Source organism: Triturus cristatus, chromosome 11, assembly GCF_964204655.1.
Source record: "Triturus cristatus chromosome 11, aTriCri1.1, whole genome shotgun sequence".
NCBI lineage: Eukaryota > Metazoa > Chordata > Amphibia > Caudata > Salamandridae > Triturus > Triturus cristatus.
The window spans coordinates 177,551,418-177,575,924 of NC_140594.1; the positions used below are offsets into that span (position 1 = coordinate 177,551,418).

General features: G+C 42.8%; 1 protein-coding gene across 2 annotated transcripts in view; it reads left to right on the top strand.

The window, feature by feature from the left end:
• CUX2 (cut like homeobox 2) overlaps positions 1-24,507 on the top strand; it is an 864,175-nt gene that overhangs the window by 587,770 nt on the left and 251,898 nt on the right. For both annotated transcript variants that reach the window (XM_085636433.1, XM_085636434.1), the window contains one exon: positions 697-775. In XM_085636433.1, the coding sequence (XP_085492559.1) occupies positions 697-775 (79 nt within the window). The remainder of the gene's footprint in view (positions 1-696; positions 776-24,507) is intronic.

Here is a 24,507-nt window from a genome sequence, read left to right on the forward strand (position 1 = left end):
AGTCTTCCTGGAAAGAGATAATGGAGTTGATTGCATGCTTAATGTGTGATACATAAAAAAAACATTCACACCCCTGTGCCAAGAATTCACTGGTGATCGCAATCACTCACGCCTGCACATCTGGAAGAAACATGTGCATGGATGAGAGTGCACACCAGAGGTGCCCTGATCTTACATTTCCACAAAAACACCTGACCCAGTTTTAACTCGCAGCCTGGTGCAAAATACCACATCCTGGTAATAGAGACAGAAGAGAATGTCAGGCCGCAGGAAGCACTGGAGACGAGGTGTTCACAACTGGATTGCTGTGTGGGTGACCTTTGGCCTACCTGGAAGCCTTCAGACACTTGCTCTACAGGAAGAATAATGTACCTAATTTACTTCAGTGAAGGTTACTGGCTTTAAAGATCTCGGCAAGAATCCGAGAGGAAATAACAGATTCCAATAATGTTCGAAGCTGCCTCCTGCGGCGTATTCCACCCGGCCCGCAAAAATGCCAATATTTGTGTGATTGTTTGGCTTAAATGTGACTGGCGCGCGATGTGTTAAAGTCAAATACTGGGCGCTAGTTACCTTTAGAACACAAGTATGTCTTGCGATGAAATGTGCGTTTTTTATGTTTTACCTTTGTAAATGCAAGAGTCTGCTTGGCCCTGGTTTCCCATCTCCTAACTTAGTGTCTTTGTTTTCCCCAAGGTGGTAGCACTTAGTCGGAGGAGCAAGGAAGCGGAGACTGCCTTTCTGAGCGTCTACAAGCAGTTAATTGAAGCCCCAGGTAAGACCTGCTGGGGCAGTTCAATGCAGAAAGGAATACTGTGCAAAAAAACTCGCATAGTATCACTCAGTGGCTTTGAGCTTTCAGAGGCAGGGATCTCTCACCTTCATATATGTATGTGTGTATATAAATATATATAATGTGAGATGTGCTTTTAATTTAAATCTTGGCACACCTTGAGTGGGACTTTTCTCAGCATACAGCGGGTTCAGTTTGTGCTACAATAATGGGCTGTGCTTTCCTTTGTCATTTTATGTTATTTTAATTTATACCACTTTCCACATCAAGCGACTACAAGAGGGGCATATGTGTGAAAATTACCTTTTACTAATGCTGGCTTGAATGTTGAGAGAGTCTTTTTTCTTATATGTTAATGACTCTTTTTTCTATGTTTATTTTTGAAATTTGCTGGGTCGTGCCTGTTTGTAAATGTATATATTAGTATCCACTTCCTGCCTTAGAAGTGACTTTGACAAAGACCGTGAGGTTGAAACGCGTCAGTCAATAAACATTTTTTCACTACCTGCAACCTGAGTGCGACACTTACCTTGTTGTTGAGAGAAAGGAGGGCTTCTTCACATATATATATATATATATATATACTGTGAAAAAGCCATAAAGGCGAAACGCGTCGGTGTGATGCTTTCTGTTACACAATAAACAGAATTTGGCATCCTGATGAGTCCGAAGTACTTTTTTCATGTATGAAGGAAGAAATGCTATATATATATATACACACACACGCAACACACACATATATATAAAGGTGAGAGATCCTTACCTCTGAAAGTACAGAAGTTCCGCTGATATATATATATATCAGCTGAGCCTTTGCCATGGCAGTTCTAAAAGCTGTATATGATATCTAATATTGTTTAGCTAAAATACTATAAAATGCCGTTTGACTGTGAAATGTGCCCCTTATCACGTCATCAAGTAATATTTTGATATGGTGCAATGAAGCTTGTGAAACGTCAATTTTGCCTTCGGGGGATCATTCACAAGCAAATGTGTTAAACTAATGACCTAATAGTACTTTTATCCTGAGACCAGGTGATAATAAATATAATTTCAGAGGGTTATACTTATAAGTCTATGCCATTTACAGATTCCCAAGTATCTGCTTCAAGTCTGCTAATACTGAACCGTTTCGCAAAATGGATTACAGTGCCATATGATTTGTAAAATACACATTTTCTATACAGGGAAATATGGTTCTTTGTTAACAAAACCCTTCCACCACAGCCAATAAAACATTGTCTTCTGGTCCCCACTTTCCTACCCTGATAATATGTACTCCTGTCTTTAACAGACATTGTGGTCCATGTCTGTAACACACCTTTTTAATACACCTTCCCTCTGTTGTGATACCAAATAATGCAATGCAGGCAAGTTCACATGGTAGTTGAACATTCCCTCAAGAGTAAGGAATAGTTCAAGAAATACACACGCTTTGAGAATCAAAGATTTGAAATGTACAAAAGTAATAAAACTGTTTTCCACCTAAAAGTTGCACTTAGTTAACAAAATTGTCTGTGAATGAGGCTTTGTGTCTAAACCAATAGACTGCACTCTCCAAAAACAATGCACTATCTAACAATGAGGCAGGATTTCTTACATCTTTCTCTTACACCCGTCTGAACTGTCATTGTAAACATACCTGCATGTTTAGCACGTGTGGGATTTGTATCTTTTTGTTATATGCAGCACACTGCTGCTCTCAGGGACCAGATCTTAATCAATCAATCAATCAGGGTCTTATATAGCGCTGCTACTCACCCGCGAGGGTCTCAAATTGCTGGGGGCGTGGCTGCTGGTTAGGCTGGGTGGAGGATAATTCGAAAAGCCAGATCTTGAGGTCCTCCCTGAATTCGGTCAGAGACGCAGATTGCCTGAGGTGGAGGGACAGGGTGTTCTAGTCTTGGCAGCGAGGTGGGAGTACGACCTTCCCCCGGTTCTGGTCTTGTGGATCCTGGGGACAGAGGCAAGTGCGAGTTGGGAGGATCGGAGTTGTCTGGCGGGTACGTAGAATGTGAGGCGGTAGTTCAGGTACGCTGGTCCTTCGTCGTGTAGAGCTTTGTAGGCATGAGTGAGGAGCTTGAAAGTGATTCTCTTGTTGACTGGGAGCCAGTGGAGTTGTTGGAGGTGTTGCGTGATGTGGCTGCGGCGGGGGATGTCGAGTTCCAGTCTGGCTGCGGCATTTTGAAGTTTCTTGAGCTGTTTCTGGTTGACGCTGTCATAGAGTGCGTTGCCGTAGTCGAGTCTGCTGGTGATGAGTGCTTGGGTCACCGTCTCTCTGTATTCTGTGAGGATCCTTTTGAATGTCTTTCGAAGCAGGCCGAGGGTGTGGAAGCAGGCTGAGGAAACTGCGTTGATTTGGCGGTTCATAGTGAGCGATGAGTGCAGTATGATGCTGAGGTTACATGCGTGGTCCATCAGGATGGGGGCAGATCCCAGAGCGGCAGGCCACCAGGGGGCACTTTGTGCTTCACAGACTGGGGATTACTGTTTCATTGCAGAACAGATGGTAATTATGACGACCTTAACTGAGCAACTTTTAGTATTTGGTTTTTATGCTCCTGTTAAGGATGCATGTTAGTATTCTTCCCTTTAATGACGAACACAAAAGATATGGGTAACTAACTCGTATCAATGGGGTGTAATATATGATGCTGATGTTATGACTGACCTGTAATTTGTATTGTATTGCACGACCTGATGACACGCAAGTTCGAAAGAGATAAGATAGCCTCTCAATTATGTCGACAACAATATCTGCTGATGTAATTATGTTATGCTCGAAACACCAATAAACAAATTTTGTTTTTTAAGTATAAGATCACAAATTCTCCATGAGACGTATTGTGATTAGTATTATTTTTATTGGTTTTATTATCGCAGGATAAACGGTGTCCCTATGTTTCATTGTTGTTTACACTTCTCCAAAAAGTAGTGACTATTGCTGCAGTAAACAAGTCTATGACAGAGGGCCTAGTTCCAATGCCATATGAAAGTTCCTAGAATATTTAATGAGGTAGCAGTTGAGATCGATGGGGGTCTTCTTTTATTCCAGTCACATCAGCTAAAAAAAATCTTTGGATTTTATCCCCTGAGGAAATTCTTTTGTGTACTTTTCTTAATGTATTATTGTTCCCTACATCACAGGGGTTAGGGCATGGCCCCACTTTCTGGTAGTAAGAAACAATACGTTCAGTAAATGGAACTGCTCCAAACTTAATGTTAACTTCTTACGTATTTGATAGGAATGGTGCATATCAACGGGTTTTAACAACATACAGAATTGTGTGTGTGTGTGTGTGTGTAAACAGTCACTACACCTAGCTTTTCTTTGATTAAAATAGTCCATTATTACAACCTTCACATTACATAAAAGATTTACCTTAATTAATAAAAAAAAAAACTTCAGTTATGTTGCTATATTCCTTTTAATGGAATACGGAAATGTATTCTAACTCCTGCATGAAAACAATTTACAGCCAATACTATTTATTAGTAGTAACACGTCTTATACTTTTAGGTACGTTTGTTTGCCATTAGAATCGAATCTGTTTTAAAAAGCACTGCACTTAAACCTCCCTCCAGCCTACACAATGTTCGTACTCAATGTTCAGCTTTGATCATACTGTTATGGAAATGCTGGTAATATAATTGGATGAAGATAGTTACAAACTGCTCTAAAGGGTCAAACCTAAAATGTAAAAACAACAGTTGATGGAAAGAATGCAGAACAATGTCATACATTCACCCCAGTACAAAGATCTGGGCCTAAATCCTTAGTTTTTTTGCTCACCATGCCAATCCAGTTTGAACCCAGCCATATGCAAATCAGTCTTGACCCTGTGCCTCGTGGAAACAGTCCAGTCCAAACTGCCAAGCCAAGTCCTCCCTGGACTGGAAACAAGCATCCTAGGACTGGTTTCGGTGTTTCACCCCTCTTCAGCCAAGATAGCATGATTCCAGTGGCATGGAGAGCACATGACCCACGTCTGGGTATCCCCGTCCCACTCAGGGTGACAAATGCAAAAACAACAGTTGATGGACAGAATTCAGAACAATGTCATACATTCACCCCAGTACAGAGATCTGGGCCTAAATCCATCGTTTTTTTGCTCACCATGCCATTCCAGTTTGAACCCAGCCATATGCAAATCAGTCTTGATCCTGTGCCTCATGGGAACAGTCCAGTCCGAACGGCCAAGCCAAGTCCTCCCTGGACTGGAAACAAGCATCCTAGGACCGGTTTCGGGGTTACACCCCTCTTCAGCCAAGATAGCTTGATTTGAGTGGTATGGAGAGCACAGGACCCACGTCTGGATATACCCGTTCCACTCAGGCAAAAACAACAGTTGATGGACAGAATGCAGAACAATGTCATACATTCACCCCAGGTCTAAACTGGGGTGGCATGGTGAGCAAAAGAATGATGGATTTAACCCAGATATCTTGATTGGGGTTGAATGTTTGATTTGTTCTGCATTCCTTTCATCAATTGTGTGTCTTTTGCTTTCTCGCCCTAAGTATGCCTAGACGTGGGTCCCGGGCTCACTGTGCCACTGGAATCAAGCTATCCTGGCTGAAGAGGGGTGAAACCCCGCAACCGGTCCTAGGATGCTTGTTTCCGGTCCAGGTACGACCTGGCTTGGAAGTTCGGGCTGGACTGTTCCCATGAGGCACAGGGTTAAGACTGATTTGCATATGGCCAGGTCTAAACTGGGGTGGCATGGTGAGCAAAAGAATGATGGATTTAGCCCAGATCTCTTGACTGGGGGTGAATGTTTTGATTTGTTCTGCATTCCGTCCATCAATTGTGTGTCTTTTGCTTTCTCACCCTAAGTGCGCCAGGTATGCCCAGAAGTCGGACCCGGGCTCACTGTGCCACTGGAATCAAGCTATCCTGGCTGAAGATGGGTGAAACCCCGAAACCGGTCCTAGGATGCTTGTTTACGGTCTAGGGAGGACCTGGCATGGCAGTTCGGGCTGGACTGTTCCCATGAGGCACAGGGTCAAGACTGATTTGCATATGGCCACATCTAAACTGGGGTGGCATGGTGAGCAAAAGAATGATGGATTTAGCCCAGATCTCTTGACTGGGGGTGAATGTTTTGATTTGTTCTGCATTCCGTCCATCAAATGTGTGTCTTTTGCTTTCTCTCTCTAAGTGCGACGGGTATGCCCAGACATGGGTCTAGGCTCACTGTGCCACTGGAATCAAGCTATCCTGGCTGAAGAGGGGTGAAACCCCTATACCGGTCCTAGGATGCTTGTCTCCTGTCCAGGGAGGACCTGGCTTGGCAGTTCGGGCTGGACTGTTCCCATGAGGCACAGCGTCAAGACTGATTTGCATATGGCCAGGTCTAAACTAGAGGGGCATGGTGAGCGAAGGAATTATGGATGTGACCCAGATCTCTTGACTGGGGGTGAATGTTTTGATTTGTTCTGCATGCCGTCCATCAATTGTGTGTCTTTTGCTTTCCCACCCTAAGTGTGCCGGCTATGCCCACACGTGGGTCCCGGGCTCACTGTGCCACTGGAATCAAGCTATCCTGGCGAAGAGGGGTGAAACCCCGAAACCGGTTCTGGGATGCTTGTTTTCGGTCCAGGGAGGACCTGGCTTGGCAGTTCGGGCTGGACTGTTCCCATGAGGCACAGGGTCAAGACTGATTTGCATATTTCCAGGTCTAAACTGGGGTGGCATGGTGAGCAAAAGAATGATGTATTTAACCCAGATATGTTGATTGGGGTTGAATGTTTTGATTTCTTCTGCATGCCGTCCATCAATTGTGTGTCTTTTGCTTTCTCGCCCTAAGTACGCCGGGTATGGCCAGACTGTGCCACTGGAATCAAGCTATCCTGGCTGAAGAGGGATGAAACCCCGAAACTGGCCCTAGGATGCTTGTTTCCGGTCCAGGGAGGACCTGGCTTTGCAGTTCAGGATGGACTGTTCCCATGAGGCACAGGGTCAAGACTGATTTGCATATGGCCAGGTCTAAACTGGGGTGGCATGGTGAGCAAAAGAATGATGGATTTAACCCAGATCTCTTGACTGGGGGTGAATGTTTTGATTTGCTCTGCATTCCGTCCATCAATTGTGTGTCTTTTGCTTTCTCTCTCTAAGTGCGCCGGGTATGCCCAGACATGGGTCCCGGCTCACTGTGCCACTGGAATCAAGCTATCCTGGCTGAAGAGGCGTGAAACCCCTATACCGGTCCTAGGATGCTTGTTTACGGTCTAGGGAGGACCTGGCATGGCAGTTCGGGCTGGACTGTTCCCATGAGGCACAGGGTCAAGACTGATTTGCATATGGCCAGGTCTAAACTAGAGGGGCATGGTGAGCAAAGGAATTATGGATGTAACCCAGGTATCTTGATTGGGTTTGAATGTTTTGATTTGTTCTGCATGCCGTCCATCAATTGTGTGTCTTTTGCTTTCTCGCCCTAAGTGCGCCGGGTATGCCCAGACGTGGGTCCCAGGCTCACTGTGCCACTGGAATCAAGCTATCCTGGCTAAAGAGGGGTGAAACCCCGAAACCGGTCCCAGGATGCTTGTTTCTGGTCCAGGGAGGACCTGGCTTGGCAGTTCGAGCTGGACTGTTCCCATGAGGTACAGGGTCAAGACTGATTTGCATATGGCCAGGTCTAAACTGTGGTGGCATGGTGAGCAAAAGAATGATGGATTTAACCCAGATCTCTTGACTGGGGGTGAATGTTTTGATTCGTTCTGCATTCCGTCCATCAATTGTGCATCTTTTGCTTTCTCGCCCTAAGTGCGCCGGGTATGGCCAGACATGCGTCCCGGCTCACTGTGCCACTGGAATCAAGTTATCCTGGCTGAAGAGGGGTGAAACCCCGAAACTGGTCCTAGAATGCTTGTTTCCGGTCCAGGGAGGACCTGGCTTTGCAGTTCAGGATGGACTGTTCCCATGAGGCACAGGGTCAAGTCTGATTTGCATATGGCCAGGTCTAAACTGGGGTGGCATGGTGAGCAAATGAATGATGGATTTAACCCAGATCTCTTGACCGGGTTGAATGTTTTGATTTGTTCTGGATTCCGTCCATCAATTGTGTGTCTTTTGCTTTCTTGCCCTAAGTGCGCCGGGTATGCCCAGATGTGGGTTCCAGGCTCACTGTGCCACTGGAATCAAGCTATCCTGGCTGAAGAGGGGTGAAACCCAGAAAGTGGTCCTAGGATGCGTCTTTCCGGTCCAGGGAGGACCTGGCTTGGCAGTTTGGGCTAGACTTTTCCCATGAGTCACAGGGTCAAGACTGATTTGCATATGGCCAGGTCTAAACTTGGGTGGCATAGTGAGCAAAAGAATCATAGATTTAACCCAGATCTCTTGACTGGGGGTGAATGTTTTGATTTGTTCTGCATTCCGTCTATCAATTGTGTGTCTAAAATGTAAGGCACTCTTTCTATGATGGAAAATGAAATTCTTGGTTCACATTAACAAGCATTGGCAAAGTCAGTTGGTCTGGGGTTGGCAATTCTTTTTTTGTTTTGCCACGGTTTTTGTGCAACTTTATTGTTCACGAAGCAGCCGGGCCCTCATCAACTTATTTGTTGGTGACTATGAGACACTCACTAATTTCCTCAACCCTATGATCAGTTCACTTAAAATGTACGACTTTTAATTACTTAGGTCTCGATTACTAGTGCCCTGGACGAAATCCAGTGATCGGAATTAATTTGGGGCCAGATGTACGACCGTTTTTAGCAGTTGTATATGGGAAATTGGACCATTTGTGACTGCTAAAAAGGGTTGTAACATGTACAAACCCTATTTTGTGAGTCGGTAACCTATTACCGACTCTGCAAAATAGAGTTTGCGAGTCACTATTAGAAAGGGGCGTGCCAAGGGCGTCCCTTCCTAATAGCGAGCCCCAGGGGGATGTACGATTGTTTTACAACCACAAATGTGGTCGCAAAATAATCACTGTTCCCACCAATTTCAAATTGGTGGTAAGCCAGTCGCAAACGGGAAGGGGTCCTTTGTGTTTGGCAGCGAAAATATTTTTTCAGAGCAGGCAGGTGGGACCACTGCCTGACCTTAAAAATGAAAAGAAAACTTTTCATTTTTTTCTTTTAAACGCATCTCGTTTTCCTTTAAGGACAGTGGGCTGCATTTGGAAAAAAACATTGCTTTATTTACAAAGCAAACACAGACATGGTGGTCTGCTGTCCCAAGCAGTCCACCATCCCTGTGATTGTAGCCCATTCCCAATGGGTCGCAAACTGCGACCTGCCTCATGAATATTGATGAGGCACGTCATTTGCAACCCCATTGGGTATTGTTAAATGTGTCTGAAACACATTAGTAGATTCCGTTTTGCAAGACGCAAAAAATCGCAATTTGCGACCCGCAGAACGGAATGGTCTTACATCTGGCCCTAGGTTCGATAAATAGCATCAGTTACGAGCGCAGCTTGCTTTCTAACAAATAAGGCATAATGTGCAGATTTTGGTGCTTTCGCTGTAGTAGAATTCAGTGGGCCTTTTCTCCCTTTAAAATTCATCAGGATTGCTCAGGCAAAATTTACAAGATGGAAAAAATCATCTGATTATGAAATTCATCGCCATCATTCGCTAAGACATCTTTACTGTGGGCATGCACATTAGGGAGAAAGTATTAACTAAGGTCTTAATTGAATAACTGAATAAAAATATTTTGCTTTGCCTCTTCCTCTCTGTTATAAAATACGAGTAGCAAACAATAGCAGCTGCCATCTAAGGGGAGATGGGGCGGGCGCGCATGTTCAAAATACAATAAAAGTAAATAAAACTTACAGAACTCTACGTCCTCCGATCCTCTTCTTTCCACATGAACTGGATGCATTAACTCCCTTGACCAATCCTGGCACTGCATTCGTGCAGCATGACAGCAGCGCCCTGATTGGAGGGAGCGGCCTCACTCAGCACTCCACAGCCTTCTGGAGGCTTGCACTTGCTCTTAGCCAGCTGTTTTAAGAGAGCTGGGTTAAAGATGTTTAAAGTGTGCATGTGTGGCTGGCAATCACTAGACAGCCAGCCAAACAGACATGCACACTTTAAACAGTACATAGACAGTCCACCTCCTTCCTGCTGCTGTCACTCAGCAGCGGCCCCGCCCCCGTCCTGACGCTCAGTTCAGGACAGGGAATAAAAAATAAAATGGTAATAAATTACCTTTTTTTTTTAATCGCTGGGGTTTTCTGGGGATTTTAAGTGGGGTGTCGCTCCAATGGAGGAACCACCCCTGGTAGCAAAGGCGCAGCATCTCGGAAGTTAGCACTATCCTCTCGTATAATTAGTGCTGTGATGTGGTTTCACTGAAGTATAATAGCTAGTGTGCCTCTAAAACCGCATGGCAGCTGTGAGCTTTCAGAAAGATGCTCATCTTTCTGCACATCAGCGCCTTCTGAAATGTTGGGTTTGGGGGCATGAGACCAAACACATGACATGGACTTTTCTCACTGACTGAACTTTACTTTGCCAATAATTTGTGTTGATGTTCGTTTTGGAAATTTCTTCAGTGCCACATGCCTAACCCTGGAAGATGTTGTTAGACTTGTCTAATATGTACCAAGAATGTGTCAACCCGCATTTAACAAAACACTCATGATTAATTCACTGCCATAAGTAAATGACGAAAGCAGATGCTGGCAAATACACATAACTATGCAGCGTTCGCAAAGCTCACTTTTTTCCAAAGAACTCTTTTGGAATGTATGGGATGTCTGTTACAAAATTGGATTATTATTTGGGTGGACGACTGCCCACTTCAAGGAATAATCCCATTATAATCAGGGTGAACCGTCCAAATCGCTAAATGAACCTGAGCTCATCTCCCTGGTAGCTACCGCACAGAGCAGACAGGTTTAACTAAGGGCACTGTATTTATGCAGTACAGAAACAGTAATAATTAAGAATTCCAAACAATGAAAATCCCAAACTAAGTGAGAAAAGCAGAGTAAAATTTAACAAACAAAAGTACACTAGAATGACCAAAACCCAATAGGGGAAACTAGAGATATGAACTAGAGAATTAACATTTTAAGTAGTATTAGCACCAAAAAACACTAGGCCCTAATGAATGTCTATGGTCATGAAAGACCTGGAACCTAGGCGCAATCTCAGACTGACCATGATGGAGCACGGGTCAAATACACCACTTATGTTCGTCTTGGTCTAATATTTTACTTTCTGACTTAGGGTTTGATTTAGATCTTGGCAGATGGGATACTCTATCACAAATCGTGATGGATATTTCCTCCGCCAAATTACAAGTGCCATTGGATATAATGCACTTGCAATACGGCAGACAGAATATCCATCATGTTTGTGATGGAGTATCCCACCTGCCAAATTCTAAATCAGGTCCTCAGTCTTTTTAAGTCCCAATCAGCCACAGGAGTACACTCCTAAATGCCCTCAGGAGCTCACATCTGATATATCCTATTTTCCCTGTTGTTGAAAACAGTAAAATCATTTTCGGTAGCTTAGACTTTTGAGGATTCTAATACAACGTTTGTACCTAGACGACAGAACCTACAGTAATTATTTCAATAATTAGAATGATACGTCCTGTTGTGAGCATAAAATGAAGCTTATACTACCACTCATACCCGCTGTCAAAAGAAGGTTTCACCGTAAACCTTTATGCTAACTAGTGCTATAGTTGTACACTCTGGGTAGAGATCCTCTATTGTATAATATATCTATATAGTTTTAAATTTGCTCATGACTTAACAACAATAGTAATTTATCTTTTTTGGGCAATGTAACATAAATTGTAAAAAAATGTCATCCAAAGTTTTAGAAAAACGATATAATATATTTATTTTTAGGTCAAGCCTGCGTGAGCATGAACTAGCGAATGCACCTTTGCTTGCAAAACGCTTGTGTTCAGTAATGCACTTAGAACCGCACTTAGAACCCGCCCACTGCTTACCATTCATCAGCATCATTGTCACTCTTCTTTGCTGCCTTCTAATTGGTCAGCGCTTTCCATGCATCACTTCCTTTTCTTTCTGTCGTGCACGGTCCAAACACAGATGAATTAAGTTTGATTAGTGGCCCTCCACTGGCCATCTGATGCTCAGGCTTTGATTCAGGTACTATTTTGTGTAAAAAAAGTGCTATGATGTGGACAAGGCTGGTGCTATAGTGCTTTTTAACTTCTGCCCATCCCATCCCTATTTCTCCTGCCTCCATCCGCCTTGTTTTCTTCCCCCTCCCACCCAGTCTCATCCTGTTTCTTCTCCCCGCCCACCCATCCTGTTTCCTTTCCCCTGCCACCCACCCACATCCTGTTTCTTCTCACCCCCCAACCACCCACATCCTGTTTCTTCTCCCACCCATCCACATCCTGTTCCTTCTCAACATCCTGTTTCTTCTCCCACCCACCCCATCCTTTTTCTTCTCCCCTCCCTCCCACCCACCCCATCCTGTTTCTTCTCCCCTCCCACCCACCCCATCCTGTTTCTTCTCCCCTCCCACCCACCCCATCCTATTTCTTCTGCCCTCCCACCCACCCCCATCCTGTTTCTTCTACCCTCCTACCCACTCCAACCTCTTTCTTCTCCCCTCCCACCCAGCCCCATCCTGTTTCTTCTCCCCACCCTCCACCCACCCCATCCTGTTTCTTCTCCCCTCCCACCCACCCCATCCTGTTTCCTCTCCCCTCCCTCCCACCCACCTCATCCTGTTTCTTCTCCCCTCCTGCCCACCCTCATCCTGTTTCTTCTCTCCTCCCTTCCACCCTCCTCATCCTGTTTCTTCTCTCCTACCTTCCACCCTCCTCATCCTGTTTCTTCTCCCCTCCCATCCATCCTACCCTGTTTCTTCTGAAACATCCTGTTTTTTCTGGCCTCCCACCCACCCCCTCCTGTTTCATCTGCCCTCCCTCCCACGTACCCACACATCCTGTTTCTTCTTCCATCCCACCCAGCCCCATCCTGTTCCTTCTCCCATACCACCCACCCCATCCTGTTTCTTCTCCCTCCCACCCACTCCTATCCTGTTTCTTCTCCCCCACACAACGGCATCTTGTGTCTTCTCCCATCCCATCCCACCCCATCCTGTTTCTTCATCATCCAGTTTCTTTGCCCATCCTATACACCCCATCCTGTTTCTTCTCCCCTCCCACCCACCACGTCCTGTTTCTTCTCCCCTCCCCTCCCCTCCCACCCACCCCATCCTGTTTCTTCTCCCATACCACCCAGCCCCATCCTGTTTCTCCCCCCCACTCACCCCATCCTGTTTCTCCCCACCCACCCCAACCGGTTTCTTCCCCCTTCCAACCCACCCCATCCCGTTTCTTCCACTTCCCACCACCCCATCCCATTTCTTTAACCAGTCCCACCCACCCCATCCTGTTCCTTATACCATCCCACCCACCCCATCCTGTTCATTCTTCCCTCCCTCCCACCCAACACATCCTGTTTCTTCTATCCTGTTTCTTCTCCCCCACATACCCCATTCTTGTTTCTTTCACCCCCACCCACCCCATCCTGTTACTTCTTCCCCTTCATCCACCCCATCCTGTTTCTTCCCCCTCCCACCCATCCCATCCCATTTTTTCTCCCCTCCCACTCACCCCATCCCAATTATTTTACAATCCTATCCTTTCTTCTCCCCTCCCACTCACCCCATCCTGTTCCCCCCCTCCCAACCACCCCGTCCTATTTCTTCTCCACCACCCCATCCTGTTTCTTCTCTTCTCCACCCACCCCATTCTGTTTCTACTCCCCTCCACCCACCCCATCTTGTTCTTATCTCCTCCCACCCACCCCATCCTGTTACTTCTTTCCTACCATCCACCCTCATCCTGTTTCTTCTTACCCTACCCAGCTCCATCCTGTTTTTCTCCCCATCTACCCCATCCTGTTTCTTTTCCCTCAACCACCCTCATTGTGTTTCTTCTCCCCCCACCGACCCAATCCTGTTTCTTCACCCCCCACCCACCCCCATCCTGTTTCTTCTTATCACGTCCCTTTTTATTCTCCCCTCCCAGTCATCCGTTTCTCCTCCCCTCTCCCACCCATCCTCCTGTCCCTGTTTAATCTCCCCTCCCATACATCCCTGTTTGTTCTCCACCTTTCGCATCCACCCTCACACCCTTGTTTTTTCTCCCCTCCACCTGTCCCTAATTCTTCCGTCCTTCCAACCACTCTTCCTTTCCTGTTTCTTCATCCCTCACCCACCTTGTCTCTGTTTATTCTCCCCCTCGCAACTGACAGAAGTAAAAAATAATCCAGCGCTGTCCGCGTTTTAGCACCTTCTTTTAACTGACTTGTTACCCACCTCCACTCGCCCCCCGTTACCCTCACCCACCCAATTGCCAAAGACAATAGCTAGCCCATAGGCAACACCTATTAGCCCTGCCAATGCTGTTTTATTTAGAATGGACACTAAGTGTTCGAATATTTTTTTTGCTTTAGATAAAAAGAAATACATTTGCAATACAGTAGCAATACATAAGAATCAGAAACAAATATATAATAATAAGGAATTAAAAGGGACTATCTAACAAGAAATTACTGGATTGGGATAAAAATATGTTAAAGTTATTATATAAAAATGATCAGATAAACGCATGACAGATAACAGATATTACAAATTCATCAAATATTAAGTATAGAACCCAGGAATTTAGGACAGATGGAACGTTAACATATATCCCAACAAAATCATGTATGAGTTTACATTGCTCGGTAAATAGGGTACATCAGCAGGGGGAAAGAGGTAAAAGAAGGGAAGAGAGAAAGAGAGAAAGAAAAAAGGAAAGGATACTAGAGGGAAGGAAAAGGGATGAGATATTGGAAGGGGACATCTGCTACACTTCTGAAAAGTAAGTTAATGGAGAGATTCGAAAGGATATTGCGCTACCAATCCCTGAGATGATAAATCCATGTAGTTATCTAAAGAACGCCATACCCTGCTAGCAATTGAGGGCGAATAATGTTTCTTTTCGACAAAATAATGAGCTCCCCGAAAATATGAAACCCATGCCCACCAAGTATGGTAAGAAAGGAGGTGAAAAGATTTCCATTCTGTAAGTATAATGTTGACTGCAATGGCTAAGAGCAAATCTAAAAGCTCCAACTCCATACTGTCAAGAGGTAGAGGGGTATCTATGACCCATGAACCCAGCAAAACCATAGGTAAAGAGAGAACGATAGTTGTATTAAAGATTAATGATAAATGTTTTGAATCGGACTCCAAAAGGATTCTAATAGTGTAAAATCACAGAACATATGCTGATGGGTGCCTGGAACTGAATTACAATTCCAACAAAGATCGTTCTCTCTTAATTTCAGCTTGTGTAAATGAGCGGGAGTCCAGTGTAAAAGATTCATAGAAAAGAATTTAGATTGAATCAGTGAAGGAGCAATTTTGTCACGTAAAGATAATTTTCCTATCAATTGCTAGGTATACTGTGAAATATGTTTAAAAAATCATCCCCAAAATGGCGAGACCATTTAGTAGAAGTGACTGTGGACTGTGAAGGTAGAGTAGCAGGTAAGAATTTATACATTTTAGAAGCGGTATGACCTAAATGTATCCACGTAGACAGAAGTGAGACAGTAACCAAATCTATGTAAAGGATATCTTGGAAAGTTTGACTTTCAACTTCAAAAAATTATAGAAATCCATGTTGTTGGGATTATATTTTTTGGCTAATAATGAAAAAGGAAGAGTATCATGATTAATATCATAAAGGTCTTTCACCAGTCTGATGCCCTTGCCAGCCCATGAAAGAGCAATGGTGGGATCAGTGTCAGTAACAAGCTTAGGATTAGACCAAAAAGATGCCCATCTTGGCTTATGAATAGGTTTCGAAACTTTTCGATCAATGTATTTCAATGCATTAACTGTATCTGATTTAATATGTGAGAGTGTGCTAGCATACTTTGGCAGGTTGTTCTGTAAAAATCCATGGAGGTATATGCTGGGGTACTGGCGAGATCCACTGAGCACCCTGAGCCGTCAAGAAAGAGATAGGATAGGATAGGATAGGATAGGATAGGATATATGTTTGTAGAGCGCTCGTATGCCGTGGCGTCTTGGCGCTAAGGGGTGAGAACCTAGTATGGCCTATAGCCTGTAACATTCGCCTATGTTGTAGCAAACAGCCAAGTATTCAAGGCTCTCCTGAAAGCCAGTCTGTTAGGTTTGAGACGCATGGCTACAGGCAGTGAGTTCCATAACTTTGTCGCACGGTGGGAGAACTCTCTACCACCCCATCTTGCCTTCCTAATCCTGTCCAGGCGGAGAAGACTCAAGGTACCAGACCTTAGTGATCGGGCAGGCATATAAGGTCTAAACAGTATGCGCATAGCCCTAGCACCTCCTCCATAAAAAGCTTTATGGACCAAACATAAGGCCTTGAACTCAACACGATGCTGAATTGGAAGCCAGTGCAAGGTTCGGATAGCCGCGTAGGTCGACTTGCCTCTGGGTATATCTAGAAGTAATCTAGCAGCAGCATTCTGCAATGATTGAAGCCTGTTCATTTGGGACTTATTGATTCCCAGAAGTAGGCCATTGCAGTAATCTAACTTGGAGAGCAAGAGGGCTACTACTACTGATTTCTGTTGTTCCTTCCTAATGAAGGGAAAAATCTTCTTCATGGTTTAAATTAAGAAGAAACAAGAAAAGGTGAGACTATTGACTTGGGCCGAGAAAGTTAAATTGCAATCAAAGATGACCCCCAAATTTCTGATCTTAGATGCAGGGGTGGGACATTCCCCGGCTGTCATTGGCCACCAGGATGTGTCCCATCGAGGTTGCCCCTGGCCAAATTCAATAACTTCTGTCTTGTCAGTGTTTATTTTTAGGAAGCTGTGGTTCATCCAAGATATAATCTCCTTCAAGCAGGCATGAAACCTAACAGCCGTGTTCTCGGGATGTTTAGCCATGGAGATTATGAGCTGAGAGTCATCAGCATATGATGTAAATTCAAAACCATGCCTCCTAATCAAACTGGCCAGTGGCAACATATAGATTTTGAAAATGATAGGTGACAGTGCGGAACCCTGGGGGACCCCACAGGGCAGGTAGAAGCTCTCCGATTGCAGACCCTCCCAACACAGGCTCTGCACTCTCCCATCCAAAAAAGAGGATAGGAGGGACAGCGCTGATCCCCCAATACCCACATCTCAGAGCCGCTGAACCAACACCGCGTGGTTCACGGTGTCGAAGGCTGCCGACAAATCAGAACCAAGACTGCATTTCCCCCTTGATCCATTGTTCTCCGGATCTCTTCTGTAACTACAATCAGGGCAGATTCAGTAGAGTGATTAGATCTAAAACCATGCTGAGTTACATCCAATATTTCATTGGTCTCGAGGTACTCAGTCAGAGTTCTGTTCATTGATTTTTCCAGCCATCTTAGCCATTATGGGCAGGCCGGCAATCGGCCGGTAGTTCTTGAGCTCTATGGGGTCTAGCGTAGGCTTTTTTAAGATAGGCCTAATAGTGGCCATCTTCCAGCATGCTGGAAAACTGCCTGACTCCAGAATTTGATTGAATTATGGCGTTAGTACCTCCCCAATCCTATTTGCAACCAGGTGTAGTACTGTGGCCGGGCAGGGGTCTTTAGATGATCCCGATTTTAAGGAGAGAAGTAGATCACAAACTTCCTCTCGACTAATCATAGGAAAGCTAATTAGTTCCCTCGAAAGTGGTCCCACTGTCGCCTGTAAATGCTGTACTATATCTGAAAGCTGACAAGCTTCAGAAAGGTTATCATAGATAACTTGAACCTTATTTTGAAAGAAGATTGCCATCTTATCGCACATGATTTGATCAGGATGAAAAGTAGTGCCCAGTTGGGATTTAGATAGCAAATTGACTGTTTTAAAAAGCTCTCTAGAGGAGTTTCCCGCCTCCTCAATTTTAGTGGCGAAAAACAACTTTTTTGCCTCTATGATTGCCATCTTGTATTCTTTGAGGGCAGTATTATAGATCATTTTTGCAGATTTGTCATAATCCTGCCGCCATTTTCTTTCGGCTGTTCGACATTTCACCTTTATGGCTTTGAGATGGGGGTTATACCAGGGGGAGGTCGGCTTATGTCTTCTAATGGTAGACCATCTTTCAGGAGCTACCTGGTCAGCTGCTATCTGGAGCCAATCGTTGATTTCGGAGGCAGCCTCATTGCTGTCCTTAGACAGCAACCGGGGGCCTTTACTAAGAGCTACTAGTAAGTCATCTGTGCTGACTTTATTCCACCATCTGGACATAACTTTGGTGGGTTTTATTTGTTACCTCAATGGTGGGAGTGAAACCTTAATCTTAAAATGGACCGCATAATGATCTGTCCATGGCAAAGGAGTAACTTTTACCACGTTTATGTTAGAATCATTTGAGAAGATACCATCCAGAGTGTGGCCCGCCTGATGGGTAGGTTCTGTGACCAACTGGGTGAATCCAAAAGTGAAAAGATTGTCAAGAAGTCTTTTCGTGTCAGAATTGTCCCCAAGATCCAAGTGAAAATTAAAATCCCTGAGTAGCATAAACGGACCATAGTCAGTTTGCGACTCTAGATAGGTCATCAGGGACTGAGCAAATATCGCTTTTGGGCCAGGGGGGCGACAGAGCAATAGGCCCTGAACACTCATTTTATTATTAATACTGATGGTAAAATGCAAGGCTTCTGCCAGGAGATCTTTAGTGACATTTATCCGCAGATTTATGTAATCCCGATAAACAATAGCTATGCCCCCCACTCTTCCCTCCTCTCCATCTTGTGAAATCACTGTATAGCCTTGTGGCAGGGCTATGTTCCAATCCGGACATGAGGCGTTATCTGCCCATGTCTCGGTAAAGAAGATTATGTCTGTGTTAGTACTTCGAATCATATCCTCGATCTGATACTTGTGTTTACTTAATGATCGAATATTAAGCAGCATACATTGGAGATTTAGTTCCTGAACACAGAGGTTGTAACCAACCACTTTAAGCCACTTTGGATATCCCTTGGGGTTTCCACAGTTCCACCTTCCCTCCCTCCTATCTTAGCGCTGATCGAACCTCCCAAGCAAAACGGACAGTTAGTACACTCCATCTTACTTAGAAGAGTTATGTCATGTGGCTTACACGATCCTTGATCAAAGGCTAACAGCTCCTCCCTGCTATATTTTCCGGGGCCGAACCGGCCAGGGGTTATGGCGGTGGACGCGTTACGGACGCTGACGGGCGCAGACTGGCTTGCCTTTGGCGCACCGTCGGCGCGCCCGCTGCGCGCGTCCGCCACAGCGCGACTAATGAAGGTTCCGTAGTGTGTAGAGCGAGGAAAGACTAGCGCGCCAACCCTGTGTGCAGTGCGGGCCCGCTAACATCCGGGTCCCGCCAGAGTCGAGCGCGGGTAGATGCGAGTAATAAAATCTGATCTGATATAGATTCTAAACTGGGAGGTTACAGCCACCTAATATAAAGATTTTCCTAAAATATTTGTAAGCAATTCTAGCTCTCTTATCATTCCATAAGAATCTTGAAGTGATAACATCAAGCGCATGAAAGAAAGAAGACGAAAGCTTTGTAGGTAACATAGAGGATAAAAAATTAATGATTAGAGTTATCATCATTTTAAGAGTTTGTAACCTGCCCCACCAAGAAATATATTGAGGAGACCATGAGGACAAAAGATCCTTAACTTTATTGTATGAGATTCATTATAAGTAACAATGTCTGTGAGATTTTTACAGACCCAGATCCCCCGATATTTAACGCGTGTAGATTGCCACTTGAAGCCTGAGTTACCCAAGTGAGATGGAAGACACAAAGAATTTTAAGGAAACAACTCCGTTTTCTGTTTATTCAGAGTATATCCAGAAACAACCGAGAAAGTATAAATAAGATTAGTAATGAAAGGAACTGCTGACTCAGTATCTTCTAAGAAAATAAGAACATCGTCAGCGTAAGCTGCCATTTTAAGTGTATGAGTTCCGAATCTGAAACCTTTAATTTATGGGTTCATATTAAGTAATCGGAGAAGCGGATAAATAGACAGAAGAAAAAGAAGGGGTGAAAGTGGGCATCCTTGTCGAGTGCCCTGACAAAGATTAAAAAAGGAGGATGTTGCGCATAAAGAGCCATAACCATATTAATAAAAGAATTACCAAGGTTGTGAGATTCTAACACAGAAAAAGGCCAAGAGACTTTGTCAAATGCCTTTTCAGTGTCAAGGGCAATTATTGCCGCAGGTGACAGTGACAGAACGTACAAACGTTATCCCTAGCAAGCCTACCTTTCACAAAGCCTGTTTGGGATTCTTGAATGAGATTAGGAATATGACATTCTAGACGAGTTGCTAAAATTTTCGCAAAGATTTTTGCCTCCATATTTAACAAGGAAATGGGTCGGAAGTTTTTTGGATCAGAATGATCCTTACCTTCTTTTGGTATGACTATAATAGTAGCCTCAGCAGCCGTACCTGAAACCTCACCTGAAAGAACATACTTGTCAAAAATCTTTTTAAGGTATTCAATTATGGAAGAAGTAAAAGGTGATGGGAAAGCCGCCCGGTCCTGGAGCTTTCCCCGATCTAGTAGCCTTAAAAGCTTTAATAATCTCATCATTCTCTGTTGGCTTACCCAGCTCGATCATATCATCATTCAAGATAGTAGTAGTAGGAAGAGGGTTAAGAAATTGCTGGCATTCGGACTTAGTACATTGGCTTTGAGGAGTATATAAATTTTCATAAAATTCTCGAAAACTCCAAGAATTTCTTGGGTATGAAACTTTCTCGAACCATTTTCATCAGTAAAATGGGAAATACAAGGGGTATTGGAATTTTATTATTTGAGGGTGGCAGCTAACAATTTGCCAGCTCTATTCCGTAGTAATAATTGACGTGTATGCCAATATAAGCTCTTTTTGTAACTATAGAGTTGAAGGAGTATTTTAAATGTTTAATATCTTGCAAGAGAGATTTATCGTTAGAGTGTCTATATAATTCCTCTTTTCGCTTACTAGCGTCCCCTAGAGACTAAAGAGATTTCTTAATGTCACTGTTCCTTTTTGCCATTTTTTAAATAATTTGGCATCTTATAGTACACTTAAAAGCATCCCATAGGATTATCCACTGATGATTCATTTTCTTTGACGAAATTAACAATTTTGTCATTAAGTTCCTTAATCTCAGAAATATCCTCCAAGACCTCTGTGTTTAGATGCCAATTACGGGGTCCTTTAGTGTCCGTAAGATTAAGGAAGGTTAACGAGACTTCAGGATGGTCGGAAATAACTATTGGATGAATCATTACATTCGTAGTATGTTTTAAAAGGGAAACGTTAACCAGAAGATAATCAATATGAGAAAAACTACAGTGAGGGGAAGAGAAAAAAGTTAAATCACTGCCTGTTGGATTGTGTAATCTCCAAGCATCCAAGAGATGATGTGATGAACACATATTAAGTAATTGTTAGTGTGCTCTAGGGGGTCGGAATTTAAAAGCCGACTGTCTGTCCAAAATAGGATCGAAAGGGAGATTAAAGTCTCCTCCAACAATTGTTTTTGAATTTTGTGGAATGTCAGAGAGTTTTTTATTAATTGCATGCCAGAAATCTGGATCATCTATATTTGGAGCACAAAGGTTCATAACATATAGATCATCTGAGCCATTAGTTAGTAACCATCTTCCATTAGTATCATGCTCAGCTGCAACTATAGATAAACCTGATCTCTTAGAGATAAGTGTAATAGCTCTGTTTCTCTTCCCCGAAGCCTCAGAACATGTAATATCTGCTACCCAATCTCTCCTCATGCTAAGAGCTTCCTTAAAACCTATCTTAGTCTCCTGCAATAGGACTAAATCACCTGATAAATTCTTACAATATTCTAAAATCTTAGTCCGTTTAATTGGGTGATTCAAACCCTTAACATTAAGGGAAACTGCATTTATACCAGGCATTTGTAGATGTAGATCTTAAGAAGTAAATACTTCTGGTGAAAGAGTATAACGATAATGAAAGTATACTTAAAAACCAGAGGAAATGAAGCAGATGTCCCAATATTATGGAGACGAGGAAAGAGAGGAACAAAGAGTAGGGAGAAGAGACGAGGGATCAGATGTACTCCAGAGAAGTCCAGAGCAACATTGATGCCCAACCCCACCAGGCTACCATCATCGGTGTAGACAGCTCAGACATAAACAAACCACAGAGCAACAGAACCAGGTTTGTCGTATGAAAAAGTATGTTCATATCAAGGATAAATCTTGAGTGTAATATTAAGCAACAAAAGTCTAAATAACTATAATGTAAGAGGAACCTCTGCAAAGAGGTAACATTCTGTAATCAAACAAATCAGTATTATATTTAGCATATAAATTCCTGCTCTAGCATACTTCATACCATCTATAAATATCATTTAAATACATTCCAAGTTGATACGTAAAGAAACAATAAGAACCATACATTCTCAAGTAATAGTAATCTGAGGGCATAACTATTAATGGTATAACTCATACTGACCTAACATTAAAGTGGTACTAGGAGCATAACAAATTAGGAGCATAAAATAGTAGTAGAATCTTGAAAGATAATGACATATTTCATTGGTGATCAGTGGAAAGTAACATATGACAAAACTTCAAAATAGAAAGAGAACAAAGGTAAAGGAAAACAGATAAAAGGTAAAGGGTAAAATATAGAATATAGAATACTTACCTATAGAAAGAAACTATACATCAAGATATATAAATAATATGAAAGCAATTCCATAAACAATGCCAGTCATTTAGAACAAAATATCAGATTGAAGGAAGCGAAAAATGGTATAAATAGAACATTTGCTATAAGATGACATTTCATAGGTAAGCAAATCATAACCATGAAAAGCAAATAAATCTAACTCATACAAATATCAATCAGTCTATAGTAGATCATTCAAACTGATTTTTAAATTGATATGTACAATATTATAAAATATCTATATAACTGTCAACCAATAGCAAGTGAAGAACACCAATTAAGAAAAAAGTGACATTGAGACCAGAACAAAATAAATATATGAAGAAAAAGGAGGACATTTGAAGAGCAAAAGTATACTTCATAAGTGATCATGGAAATCATTACATTTCATATAACATATAGGCAGACTTCATAAATAAAAGAAGCGAAAACAAAGAATAAAAAGAAGGTTACAAAATAATAATAATAAGATTAAAAATAAGATACTTACCTATAGTAATAGTAATAAGAGAATAATTCATAGATCCTACAAAACAAATAAAACGATATACCTTAAGAGGACCATATCAGCTAGAGAGACCAAAATATATAAATAAAAACAAAATGCAAATGAATGCACTGCATGGTAAAATACAAGGTATCAAATGCTGGTCATCCAGAACATAAAGAGCATCAATACAATTACAACAAAATGTGTTATAGCATGAATATCAAACAAAAATACAACCAGGACTATTATATAGCATACAGTAGGAACAACATGGCCAACGTTATATGGAAATCTATAAAAGCTTGGATACGATAAAACATATCCAAATATTATTCAGCAACAAGAAGAAAATCATTATTTGGAAGCATAAGAACAAGCCAAAACAACTTATAGAGGTGACTAGGAGCGAGAAGAACCAGGTAAAGAGTCCGAGTCCATATGAGATTCAGCTTGATTGTCCAAAAATGTAGAAAGATCTGTGGGTTCATAAAAAATCTGTGGGTGACCTTTGAAAATGATCCTGATCTTGAGGGCCCAGAGAAAGAGAATGGGATTCCCATATCAGAAAGTCAGCGTAGATTGAGGAAGCGTTTGCGACGAATGACGGTATCTCTGGCAAAGTCTTGGGAAATAGAAAATTTGTGACCTTCCCATTGAACAGTCTTGATCTTCCTCATTTGTGCCAGGATTTGATCAGTATTTTGATGTTGCAAAGGTTTAAAATCAACGGCCTTGGGGAAGACATATTTCTGGGTTTGAAAGTTGGAACTCTATGACTCGTTCTATCTCAAAGTCTTTTTTGAAAGAAAGATGCAAGATATTTGGGATCCAAGTAGGTAAGAATTCAATTACAGAAGGAACAGAAGTCCCACTCCCCTCCTCTAATCCAAAAATACAAAGATTACTTTTGCGATTACGATCTTCCTGTTCTGTTAGGACTCTCCTTAGTGATGTAATGGAACGTTCCAAGTTTTGAATGTGTTTTGTTTGTTTATTTGTATAATCTTCAACGCAACTTATATTTGTTTCATCATTAAAAACACGTAATGAGAGTTCTTTAAGGTCATTACGAATTGCCGCTACCTCCACCTGAAGTAAATGTGTATTGGTTTTAGTACTTTGGGCTATATCATGGACGGTATTAAGCTTGAGCAATATAGCTTCTAGAGTTGACGCATAGTCAGGACTACCTTTAGCCGGTGAGTCCAGGGTAGGTGAGGAATATTTGGAGTGTTTCATGTTTCCCTTGGAATCTCTATCCTTAGTATTGCCACCCAAACCTTCCGCCATTGGAAGTAATAGTAGCGAAGCTTAATATAGATTGAGAAGAACAGACAGGGCAATATGGGTGAGCCACCAAGCCACTGAAATCAGGGTGAATAATAAGCCAACACTGCTGCAACACTGAACTACAACTCAGTATTTAGATAAGTATGTCAACAAATATAACTCAAGGCAGTGGGATTCAGTCAGCAGTCGCCAATATATAATCCTCAAAATTGAAATGAAAAATGCTAGTGTTGAGAGATGAGGTTCAAGAAAT